Source organism: Phasianus colchicus, chromosome 9, assembly GCF_987193195.1.
Source record: "Phasianus colchicus chromosome 9, bPhaCol1.hap1.1, whole genome shotgun sequence".
NCBI classification, from domain to species: Eukaryota; Metazoa; Chordata; class Aves; order Galliformes; family Phasianidae; genus Phasianus; species Phasianus colchicus.
In genome coordinates this window covers 12,724,851-12,738,488 of record NC_143444.1, presented here as the reverse complement: position 1 = coordinate 12,738,488, position 13,638 = coordinate 12,724,851, and the positions used below count along the sequence as shown (strand labels likewise).

The following is a 13,638-nucleotide window of genomic DNA, read 5'->3' as shown; positions in this document are numbered from 1 at the left end:
AAAGTGACTACATTTCAGTTCATTCATGTTAGGTACATCCCTTTCCCCAAGAAAGAACCAGCCTCGGTCCTGATTTCCACAACCTACAAGTCCTCCTTCACATGTACATGGAGATGAACCAACATGTTACTAGCAGAACTCCTTCCTTATGTTCCTCAAAGGCCACTGGCAAAATCCCTTTCAAATTATCCAGCCGTACAGTTCACTTCTTTGAAAACTATGTCTCAGAGATCAAAACAAGTCACAGTTATACTGGTGCACTAAGTGAGACTAACACTACTATTACTACAAGCATTTTATGCAATCTCATTTTTAAATGTTTGCATTTATTAAAGCCAAAGAAGCTTAAATGAGAATTAAAAAAAAACATTTGGAAAAAAATGGGTAAAATTAATGAACCACATTAATGCAGAACTTAAAAAAAACATTTTCTACAAAACTACTACTGTATTCTAAGACGTTTCTGCAGTACAGTTGGCTGCAGGGATGGGACGAATATATTGTTTATCTGCAAACAAACACTGAAAATTTTAATTTGTGTATTTGAACAAGAACACTAAAATATACAGCTACATAGCAAATTAATAGTCAACTGATCACCAACTGAATCTGGTGCAAATAATGAGCTTTGTAATAGCTATTCAAACTCCCTTATCGTAAATATTCACTTTTTCAGAAGTTTACAAGTTTGATTCTTGTTACACTTCAGGAATAACATGTAGAAACTCCTTTTTTGGATTCAGTGAAGAACTGAAATATGAGATTCGTCCCTTCCCTCACTTGACACACAGAAACAAACAGAAACAAATTTAGAATATAAAAGCAGTAAAGCAGTACCTGACCAGAAAGGACTGGAGGAAGGGGGAACAAAGCTGAAGTCTGGAGGAGTTACAAAAGAAAACCCACAGAACAAAGAGGGGGCTTAGAGAAAGAAAGAGAAAAAGAGAAAAGCAAAAGTACATTGAAATATTGGCACAAGATTTAAATAATAGTTTTTTAACTATATAATTCATTGATAATAAGGAAACTAAGGTTCCCTACTAAGGATGTCTGGAAGGAAATTGACTGTAATAACTAGAAAATCTTAACCTATGATTTAATTTTTAACAATTGCATTTTTCAAAGAATAAGAGAAGCAAATTAAAACTGCAGACTCTTGCAAATATTTTCAGATATAGCAAAGGGGTTTTTTTCTTCTTAATTTTGCGTGCCTCACCTAAAAACAGTACAAAGGCAGGAACTCATGCATACATAAGAATTCCTCTTCAGCTCAGGAAGACTACAGTCACACGCCCTCAATTAGGAATACAGTCTAAATACCAGTTTAAATGGGATGTCATAATATGCATGGCAAAAAGTATGCATTTTGCCCTGATAATCATTAACATCAATAGGAATTCCTCAGCTAAACTACACTGTCTAAGGATCAAACAGTGCTTCTCATCTTTGCAGTTTTCCCTGACTCAAGAGAAAATCCTCAAGCAAAAAAAAAGTGTAAATTTCAACTAGGCAGAACCTGCACATCATTCTAATCCCTGTAACAGGAGATTCCTTTAACTCAGGTGAAAGACTTCCAATGCATTTGCTCTACTGCCAACTAACTTAGGGTAATCTGTCGCCACATTTTTAAATGCAGAATTAGATAAAATGCACTAAAATGGCTTTAAGCGGAACTACATTTTGTTGTCACATTCTCACATTTTGTCACTCTTTGGAAGAAGCAATGAACACATTTTCATCTTTACATAACATACAAAAACTAATTAAGTTAAGACAATTGCTCCCTACTGTGCACTTAGCTGAAGTCCGTTCTCATTTAGATAAATAATATTCTAACCTTTAAATAATACCCAATAATACCTATCGTTATTAAACAATACAGTTCCTTAAAAATGTAGCAGGCTTATACTCAAATCACATTAAGCTGTTTCTCTGAATTTATTCTTGTGACTACAGAAGAAATACAATTGTCTGGCTTCAAAATGGTTATTTGCAGCCATGAAGACAAGAATTATTTTATGCAAGGAATAAACAGAATCCATAGTAAAGGTAATGGCATGGTTTTGTGCATCTTACCTGAATGAGAATAAATGCATTTATGACAGAGAAACAGACAGCATAAATAAAATTAACAGGTGACACAGTATTCTCACATCTATAATCTAGGAGTCAGTACAACAGTAATACAAAAGTAACAGACTCTTGCATACTAAAAACTGCCCTCTGTTCCTTCACATTGATGATCCTTTCCTGCTTCTAAAACTGAATGGCTTAACTGAGAATGCATGAATTTACCTGAGTACAGGAGCCAGCAACCTCAGGTGATAGTTCTGTGTGTGCAAATGTCACCCAAACAAAAAAGGCAACTCTAGTGAATTAGTATGACCATTCTCAGGGATAATTAACTGCCTTTACAGCTAACAAATGAGCAAGAGTAGCATGAGGCAATAAGTATATTTATTGTATATATGAATATACATATAAATATACTTCAGGCGCTACAGAAGGGGTAGATGGTCCTTTCCTGGCCTGTTCATATATCTTAATGCCATGAGAATTTTTTGTCTGATTTAACTGGAGGTTTGATTTTGTGATAAACTGTGATAAACCAGCATGGGCAAGGGAATCCTACCAGATTTCTAGATAGCCTTTCGTGTTGTCCATTAAAAGAAAGGCTAGATTCTTTTGTTCATGAACAACTGAGGTAACACTTGCTTTATTTTACTTCATCAACAGTAGCATGACCTGACAATGTATCTACTCCTAATCTAAAAGTAAAAAAAGTCAGATGATGCTTGACCTCGTGTTTTAGGTACATTCAAATCTATGTTTCACAAAAAAAACAGATTTGTCAATATGACTGTGTGAAGTATCAGTAAATTGAAATAAAATACCGAGAACTATTTTGCAGAAGAATGTGAACTAATCTTCAATTTTTACTTTTATTTCATTAAATGGAAAAAATTGTCCTCAAATCTAGTATAAGAGTTAATATTTTTCTGTGAACAAAACATGATCTGATCATTGTACATTCAGAAAACCCTGGAGCTGAAAAATTAAGAACAAATGTACCATTTCCCCAGAAGTCATCTCAATTAACTTCTACACTGGAAGAAGTAAACATCTAACAGTTAATCCAATCATATTAAAAGTGTGTGTTAAGTATCAAAAAAAGAGTGGGTGACTTATTTAAGACCATAGGAATTCCTAATTAAAGTGGGAAGAAAAATTAACTGTCTTCATAAAATGAAGATCTCGTTCTAAACAAAATAGTAGTTACTGAAAGGAGAAGTACATTCCTTGACAATATAAGATACTACAAAGTGATTTGTTAGGATTCATATCCAAAATTAAAAATCAACCGAAATGCCACATGATTTTCTTTCCTTCAATAGATAAATGAAAACATGACTATTACCAAAAAAAGAATGCAATCCTTCTTGCATTGTTCTGTGAAGCAACATTAATTTGGTATTGCAATTCAACTTCAAAACAGCTCAAAGACTCTGTTAGCAAGAAATGATGACCTTCCCCAAGTCTTCAGTATTTTATTGGATGTTTTTCAGAAACACTTTCCCACTTACTCTATTGATGTTGATTATATATGCTAAAAACCAACTGCTTTGAACAAATAATAAGTTGATGCCTTTTCAAAAGATACCCTCATTAAAAAAATCCAGATCCACACTCATGTGAATAGTATAGTGAAAAATATTAAGTTGAAACCCCAAATCCACTTGAATTCAGCTACAAATCCCCTAAGTCTATTGTACTCACTAGCTTCACCTCATGCTTGATAAAATGTAGTGAATATGACATCAAATAATCACAAAACTGAAAAAATGGTTGTGCCCTTCTTCAATGCAGCAGACTTGGTTGGCTCCCTTTCAATGAACTACGGTGAGGTTTTTGCATTCAGATTACATAGGAAGAGGTCAAAGAAACCATCTACGTGGAGGCTCATATTGAAGGCTGAAATGAACTAAAACCAAAAGTGCAACTGCTGCCCCTTCACTTACTTGTTTCCTTTCTTAAACAGAAGTTCAGCCCAAAATGTACAAACTTCAACTGAAGACCAACAAGATTCTTTCATCCTAGCAGTATGGTTAGTCTAACATCAACTTGGTAAAAATTAACAGGACAGATGTAAAACTGGACAGTGTGACTCACAGACAGGCTGCAGACAAAATTAAGGAAATTTTGCTTTAAAAAAAAAAAGAAAACCCTCAGAGGAGCATGCTGACACTTTAAAAGAAAATTGGCACATATATTAAATTAAGTGTCATCCAGAGTCAACCTAGGTAGGAGCAGAACTGTGGATACCTATTAGGTTTCATACAAGTCAGAGAATTGAGACTTTTTTGATCAGTTTGGCTTAAAAGAAAACCTGTCAGATCCCACCAGTATCCTACATAAGATCAGATGCACTTTCTCACCCCTTCAACTAAAATGAGAGTATCCCGCATTTATGTTTCTTGCATCCTGTGAAGCATGAAGTGATTGAACTACTGCTGTTGCAGAGTAATACGTTGGTGGACAGTACAGCTGTATCTCAACTGGTCTAAGGGAAGAGAACAATGTGTTTCTGCTTACAACAAATAATAACCAAAACAAAAGCAAAGAAAACTAAGCAAGGCATGCTGTCTAAACAATTAAAGCCTCAGTGCTATAAAGAGGCAAAGGATGAAGAAAAGCACAAGATATGATAATAGAAAAGCAAAGGGAGATCATAAGCTTAAAGAAGAAGAAAAAAATGGAACAAATTCACCCAGAACAGATATGCATTGAGACACAGCATAACAGATAGAACTCCTGAGACACAGTGAAAGAAAACAGAAACAAAAGGAATAAAGAGGAATTCAGACAAAGAGTAAATGAAATGCACAGAGATACACTACTTTCTTACACTACTTTCTTACAATAACTTATACTCTATTATCCTCATTCTAATTAGGAGAGGAAGCAAGTCTCTGAAGTTATTGAAATATTATGGAACAGAGCGAGACAAGCAAAGAAACAGAAGCTCACAGACACAGCAGACAAAAATAGGTCCACCAGCTTCATCATCACCAAGACTAGACTGGACTCTGTGGTCCTTCATGGGAGTCTTCATACTGTTATAATCCATTAATTTTTATTTTGCTGTTATTATCAGCCATTGTTTGCAGAACTGCAAATCTAAGATTTGCTCTTTGACGGGAATGCTATATATTTTCCAGAGATAGGCTATGTGGTAATTTATATCATTAGAATTTTATAAATCATGCTGGTTTCCACTTATGTTGCAATAGGATTAAAAAAAAAAAAAGAAGAAAGAAAAAAAAAAGGATACCATCTTAATTTTAAATATCCACAGACTAATTCTAAACTTCAAAACTTTTAATCTGCTATTTCCATTGTAAACAGTAAATCATTTTAGATGCAGACGGGCATTGAATAAACACCTAATGTTAAAAGCGAAACATAAAAATAGTTATGAAACAGAAAACGCAATAGCATTAGGTTTATCTGAGAAATTCATGTGGTAGGAGTGAGATCCTAGTTCACACAGCTACACTGTAAGACTGATTTACTTAAATCCCTTTGCAAGGATTAGAAATTGTCACAGATGCTTATTAGCACTTCAGCTAAACACATGCAAATATCAAAAAAATTAAGCAGGATGCAATTCAACTTCTCATCAGCATTCCTAATAGAATACTGAATAACAAGGAGATTTTAAGTTTGGCAGAAAGACAAACTTGCTAGACATGTTTATAAACCTCCTGACAGATCTGAATCTGCTTAGCTTCAAAAAAAAAAAATCCTAGCTAAAGCCCTTTTTCAATACTTGACAGAAAACAGTAGATAAATTTGTAATACTCACAGTTGCCACCTGCTCTGTTACCCCTCTGTCCCACTGAGTTTTCAGATTCTTTGTATGGAAATTGAAGTGTAGTATCCAGACTTCGAAAGCCTTCTTTAAGAGAGTGGTGCTTATAGTAATCTACAAGTTCCTTGCAGAAAGGAAAACACTGTCATCGGAAATTGAAATCACATCCTTTTCATGATTCTGGTGTACAGTCCAAGACAGTTTTATAAAATAAAGTCACTGCTATGATCCCACAGAGCACATACATTAAGAAATCAAATAGCCTAATAAATATTGATTGCTTTTATATTGCAACTTAACTGTGTAATTTAACCCTTACCCTGAAGTATAGAACACATGAAGTGAAACCTACTTTTTCAGAACAATGATACACATGCCTTTTTTTTTAAAAAAAAAAAAACAGTTTTATAGTCAGAGTCAACATATTGCTTTGCTGAACAAAGCTGAGCATGTATTTGCTTTTCTGAAGTCAGGCAGAAGGCAAGGTTAGTTGTTCATTAAGCATGTAACTGTAACTGCCTTTGTTGTCTCAAATTTCTTCTGCAGTGATAAGTGGTGCTCATTGAGTAATGAATTGATAAGCACATGGACCTCAACAAAGCATATAAGCATTGCATATAAAATAACGGAAACATGACTGAGTAGATAAGTGGACCATGTAAAAATTTCAAGGCTTTTCTATTAAAATCTGTTGGTTTTTCCACTTCAGAATGAACACCAAAAAAAAAAATCCAGCAGTTCATATACTCCTGCAGCCCAATCCAAAAAAAAAATCTGCAATTCTATCTGTATTCATTAAACTGGTTCAAATAGTTTATGTAACCAAGGAAATAAATTACTTAAATTACTATTCTAACAAAGACAGTACGTATCCAAATACTGACAGCTCATATTCTTCCTTTGATATCTTCAACCTGTCACTGTCTCTTAGCTTTGAATCAGTTCTAATAGTGACAATATCATACAGTTCATACACAGAGCCTGGAATAAGATTAAAAGTGACTAGACAATTATAAGCAAACATATTTCATTTGATTCATGATACTTCAACTGTGGGATTTCACTTTTCAGAAATGCAATCAAAAAGTAATGCAGTTACTGTAAATCCTTCACTCTTTGCAGTACCTACTCAGTCATTCTATTCTACATAGTTACATCCTGATCCCCAAAATGAAGAGTGGACCTAGCTAAGCATAGGTTAAAATAAGGAAATAGAACCATGTTCACTTATTTCCTTCTAGTTATAAATAAATAAATAAATATTAAAATAAGAAAATACAACTTCCTGTGATCATTATTAAATTCAGACAACAAAATTACTCCCAAGATCCAACGCATGCATCACATTTCTGATAACTGTCCAAGGCTTATCTCCTGAGGCAAATTCTGAGGCAAATTCTGGAGCACTTCACTTCCCATGCTGTAGACTGTTTCTAAGTTAGAATCTAAAGCTATGAAAAATCTACACCTGCTTTTAAAAGCTCATCGTCACAGACTGCCAGACACTACAAGCAAGCAGGAAGGCCAGGAGAATAAGAACTATTTGGGCTTTGTTATCTGACATTAGCACAGCAGGCAAGTTACACTGTCTGCAAACAAATTTTCTTTCACGTATCATTCAAATTACCAAGGCAACAGAAACAGTCATTTGTAAGCAAGCAGCATTCAAAGTGGGACTCAAATTCCTCTTCTTTTCTACACCACTGTAAGGGATACATTCCATACCTAAATATAAATATGTAATTTTAAGCACATGTCACCATGACTTAAAGCATAAACCTTAAGAATCAAGAAATACCTTATTTGCAGATATGGACATAATTCAAATCTCTCATCCTTCTGCATTTCCACATACCAAAGTAGCACACACTTGAACAGCAACAGTTACACAGAAATCACACATTGTTAAAAACCTAATCAATATTTACCATTAAATTTTTAAATTTTCTATTTTCTGCAATATGGAAGTAGCCATCTCGTGTTAAAATCTTGATGTGTTTCACTTCGTTATTGTACCTGTGGGCAATGAATAACTTATGAATATAAATGCGTTTTTAATCAGGGGCAATCAATAGTTACCTGAAGGCATGCCCCAGTAACGTTATCCAAATAAATTCTTAAGACAAATGCACATCTACGTCAACACAAAGTTGACATCTAATTAAAAATATATATTTATTCAACTTCAGCTGAAGAGGTAATCTGTGTTCTGAAAAGAAGTTATAACTAACCACTCTAACCAGGAATTTCCACATATTGTTTGCTTCTCTATTCATTTTGATAATCAACATGATAGCAAAGACAACCCTCAAAATGATGAAGTTTACAAACACATTCTACTGAAATGTCTGAGATGCTGAGACTTTCAACAAATTTCCACTGAAGTCAAGGACATCTGCTTAGTCTTACCCAATACATTAAAATGTCTTTTTTTTTTAAATTGTTTACATCAGCATCAAAAAACTACTGCTACTTCCTACTATAAATCCCATGTGGTGTGTGTGATTATAGAAATTGAATTTTTTTATTATTTTTTTTTTTCCTTATTGGCCTCATATATTGAGCTATCTTGTTGTAAGTTAAAACAAAACAACATAACCCACTTACTTAATGCTAATTGCATATTCTCCTGACTCTTTAGTCCTGTGTCGCACCAGGTAAGTGCTATTTATTCTGTTAATAAGTTCACTCTCTGCTTGCAATCTTTCCATTGCTCCTGCAAACCTGCAACACAGAGAACAAAAAAATTGCCTATGAGCTCTCCAAAGGTACCTCAATACTCTTCCTGACATGATAATCTAAAAACGCGTCAATTAGAATTGAATACTACTTCCAAATCTTTCAAATAAAGCATGAAGAAATTCTGCAATCAGGTTAGGAAAGTTCTTAATTAGAAATTGTCAAATACAATATCTGTTGAAGAAAGTAACTGAGCCTTAGCATTAGCTGAATGACTACTACCTTGAATACCTCAAAGACAAATGCTAGTAACACTAGGTCAAAGACGACCTATACAAAATTTTAGAATATTTATTTGGTTTCGTAATTACTGAAAACCTCTTATAGCTAAAAAGTAATGAGTAGACCAAACTTACACACACACAAAAAAAAATAGTCAGTCTAGTATGGTCAAATTTGAAAGATCTATTGCTGAGACTTGAAAGCTAAAATAAATAAGTCACTGATACTGCTGTCTGTTTGCATGAGCAGATTTGTGCTCCTGCTCTGAATGGGACTTCATGAGAGACTATCTGCAAATATTTATGTACAAAACTAGAGACAGAACTGTTAACTGAGAAGGTGGAAAGTAACCTAGCTTACAGTTTGATAATGCTTATTTTACCATTTTAGATATCAGTCAAAATTTAGTCAACATGAAGACCATTGCTCTGCAAAATGCATCACTATCTATTAGAAAAGGTGTTTGAAATCTATCACAGAGTACAAGACTTTACAGCAAGTTTCAGCCTGAAGTCATTTTTCAGTTAAGCATCGCAAAACCTTAGAGACTGAAGACTTATCCCAGTGATGCGCTTTCTCTAAATACAATTATAAATACAGCAACTGTTAGAGTTGTAGTAAAAATACCTATTTATAATATTAAACATTCTATTTAGATTGTTTTGAGAAATCCATGTTTGTTTTGTTCCAATTCTGATTTCATTTCAGACAAGCTGGCGAAAATCAGAACTCATCTGTAAATGACAAAGTTTAAAACTATTGAAAGCACATGTGATGATTAATCTGCTCTTTCAGAATTAGCACGTGTTTTCCAGGGTGTGGTGAATTCTAGTAAAAAGAAGTCACTCAGTACACTCCACATGCTCCAGACCAGCACAGGGTGTAGTTTTGATACACTGCCCTTTTACAGGGCTAATGGTTTTGTTTATTTAGGGTTTTTTTTTATTTTTTAATTAAAGGAAAAGCAAATTTATTCATGAAAGAAAATGTATTTAAAATTAATCCGTCTCTTTAGTCACTTAACACAAAATCTACTTGCATGCTTCATATTACACGTATCTCGTACTGTTCCATTTCAGACCCCTGGGACTAAGGCTGTGCAGCTACAGACTTGTAAACAGAACATCTAAACCATTAAGCACATTGTTACATTATAAACGCTTTTAGACAATCTATGGTGTTATTTCCCCAAACCATTGCACAGTGCCTTCTTCAGAAGCCTAAAAAAGTTAAACCAACACAAATTAAATTGTAATAAGCAGTAAGCAGTTATCTTTTTATGACTACTTCTTAGAAAGAGACTTGTAAGACTAAAGAGGGACTCACCACAGTTGCGATGAGTAGTCAACTGGTTTAGGAACCTAGGACAAAGGAAATATAAAAGAATGCAGATCAGGATTTTTTTTCTAGTCAACACACAAATGAGACATTTGAAGACATTGAGTATTGAACTAGTATCCAACATCCACAAGAAACAAGGAAAAAGAAACAGACAATCTAGTCTGAAAGACTGTTTTCATTTTTCAAGAAACTTAAAATAAAAAGCAAACGTTACATGTTGTTCTGAAAGTAACATAATATTTTAACTTAAATGCTGCTGTGACATTTTTATTACTCATATATATACATGCATACATTCTATATAAATATGTACGCGTGACATGCATATGCACACTTTTTTTAAAAATCAGAATTGTCAATTTTATTTCATTAGCACCTACATTAAGTTTCATACACAAAATAATCTCATGGAACATATTGTGGAAAAGTATCTTTAAAATGCGCAAATGTATATTAACATATACAAAATTCACTCTGTGTTTCCAGGATTGTGGCCTTCGAAAAAACTGCCTACACGGAATTTAGTACATAATCTCCAGAGAGAGAGAAAATTAATCCACAGATTATATATTGCATAGCTTCATTCATATCTTTGTAGTTTGTTTTACTGCTGCAATGGATTTTAATAAGTATGGAATTAAATGTTAAAAATCAAGCAAACTACCACCAGTTTGCAAAATGACTGTTATATGTTTATATAAGCATATGCATAGATAATGCTAATATATGCCAAAGAAAAAGCACAGTATAGAAACATCCATGATAATCAGCTTTCCTTCTTGACCACCTCTCACTGTTGTCTCATGCATCAGTATTACCCTACTCCTTTAAAATAACTTGCAAGGTACTGAAAAAGTCATTTTAGTAGAAGCTCAGCATACACTTTGCAGATTTATAACCTGATATCACACATTCTTAGATCAGCAAATGATTTTTTTCTCCTAGAGAATCATAGATTATTTTGTTTTCTAGAATACAATACCGCAAAATTAGTGTCATTCTTCTTACAATTTTTAATGTACATGGACTGTATTCATCAGAGACTTCCAAACACAGATCATCTCAGAAAGATATTATACAGGTCTACCAATGTAAGATAATTGAAATTAATTACTTCTCCCACAAGCTTGTATGTTAAGTAACAAGTAGATATAAGCAGATGATATCTACCAAGTCTTCTATCATGTCTCGACCTGACCTTGAACCAAAGCACATAATTCCTTCAGATGAACCAAAATTTGCTTAGTTCACAAAGCTCTGCACACTGCTTTTAACATAACATTAATTCAAACTAAACACATCACCATCCATTTGAATGCCTCTCAATCTAAGATATTTAAGTAAAAATTGTGAATTACACAGGATGGCCCTAAGCCTACATTTTCTCTAAAAAACAATGCAGGCACTATTGCGGAACTCAAAGTTTTGTGATAAAAAAAATGTGGTCACATGCTCAGCTTGCACAGCAGTAAATCTATCCAGGTATTACAACAGTGATTAAGAAAGCCTAACTTTCGGAAATAAGAAAAAGGAAGAACAAACACACGCATCAATCCCTAACAATGTAGAAAAAGGGTTCACAAATAGTAGTACCATACTGCTGGTGGCATGCAAACCCCTTTGAAGTGTAAGGGTATAACACATAGCTAAGTACTACCAGTGTCAGTAGCAGTGGCACTATCACTAAACCTACTAACAGTGTTAATCAGGCATCTCTGTCTTTAAATATGACACTTGGGGGAAAAAAGTAACAGATTATGAACATGCTGACAAAGAACTCCTGTGAGAGATATTTTAGTGAAGCAACCAAATGAAACATTCAAAGGCCAACTGGGCATTTACAGAGTCTTGATGTGCTGCAAGATATTTTGATAATAATATATTTTTCATTTACAGAAAAATTGCACTTTGAAAGATCTGCATTACCTGCCATAAGGTTAATTAAGTAATTTCAGCAATAGAAGAAAAAATAACAGTTAGAAACACAAACATTTTTATTTCTCAACTAGCCCTACCAAGTTGGAAAGGATATACAAAATTCAAAGACAGTTTGAAGTCCGCACTTTAGAGTAGGCAAACTATAGATGGGTAGTCCTTTTCATTAATTTCAAACACACAATTTCATTGTCATGAATAGAGTAAAATCAAATGCTATTCCCAAAGCTCCTAGCTCACATTGTGCTATATAACCACTGCCTCAACAGAAATGAGGAAACTGGAGGAGAACTAGAAGGATCAAGCATTGCTGTTGTGGTGCAGAAAATGTCTGCTGACATATACTACTTATTGAAAACAGGAAGAAATTGTTTATAGGTACATCTGTGAAAAGTCTGGAAAATATATATTCTGAAGCTCAGCAGTTTTTCATTCAATATTCATTTCCAAAGTCTTTGATACATATATTTCAAACTGTTTCCAGGCATTTTTATATCAGTTGGTTGTAAAGACTGCTAGACTTAATAATAATACTAAATGTTATAGCATGTTAAAAATCTGATTGATGTTTCAATATCTTTAACTGCATCATTTGTCATAATAAGATGCTGATATTTTATCCTTCCAGGTTAATAGTGGTGAAGTATCAATTTATCTTTTTGGTCTGATCATGACATTGGTTGGTTACATTTCATGAATAATATTTATTCACTCTGTAAAATTGTATTATTTTCAACACTCTTCTTAGTAGTATATTTCTGAATTTAGCAGGAAGTTCTATCACTAGAAAGCAATTTTCACAACACCACCAACAGCATTTTTCATAAGTCTGAATAACCCACTTCCTCTGTTTTAGAGCATAGTGGTGATTCCTAAAATGCTGGAGGTTGCTGTCAGTGATAGTACAGTATGACTGGATGCCTTTAGGAATGTAAAGCCAATCTATAGCATGTCCACTATCACTTGTACTTATTTATGTATGGTGCAAGCAATCCACATATTTTGTAGTGAGCAAGGAGCGGGAGAAGGAGGTTAAGCTCATATAATATTTTCAACGTAATTACAGAACTGTTCTATTACCCAATTTAGCATATCTAGTGCCTACAAAAACTCACATGCAACTCTCTTCAAACAAAATTCTTAAAACATATGGTACTAAAGATGACTCAAGATATCTCAATGTATTTATTCTTCAGAATGACATGTATTTGCTTTAAAAATGAAGGGACAATATAAGCCTTAAAGGCATAAGAAAATGCAGCCAGTAACAGATGCTGCCATCTACTTATAAATCATGCAAGTGGCATCTTGTCGGCTGTAATCAAAGAAATTCCAATAATAAGTCAAACTTGTGAATGCAGTTAAAAACTTTAAGCTGTCTCAAAGAAAGGAATATGATTCATCACTGTTATTGATGTACATGAATTATCTCAGTTAAAGACCAAATAGTGATCTGACGCACAGCATTATAGAGGACAGCATGAAGGATCAAGCATGAAGCATTTTAAGGCAGTCACTGCATCCATATA

General features: G+C 33.8%; 1 protein-coding gene across 6 annotated transcripts in view; it reads right to left on the bottom strand.

The window, feature by feature from the left end:
* Positions 1-13,638, bottom strand: part of VAV3 (vav guanine nucleotide exchange factor 3) — a 195,211-nt gene that overhangs the window by 14,680 nt on the left and 166,893 nt on the right. For 5 of the 6 annotated variants that reach the window (XM_090146214.1, XM_031595857.2, XM_090146210.1 and 2 more), the window contains exons 22-25: positions 10,160-10,194; positions 8,480-8,596; positions 7,801-7,888; positions 5,867-5,996 (exon numbers count right to left, since the gene is read on the bottom strand). In XM_090146214.1, the coding sequence (XP_090002340.1) occupies positions 5,867-5,996; positions 7,801-7,888; positions 8,480-8,596; positions 10,160-10,194 (370 nt within the window). Of the gene's footprint in view, positions 1-837; positions 922-5,866; positions 5,997-7,800; positions 7,889-8,479; positions 8,597-10,159; positions 10,195-13,638 lie in introns of all 6 variants that reach the window. The other variant, XM_090146215.1, reaches the window with a different exon arrangement.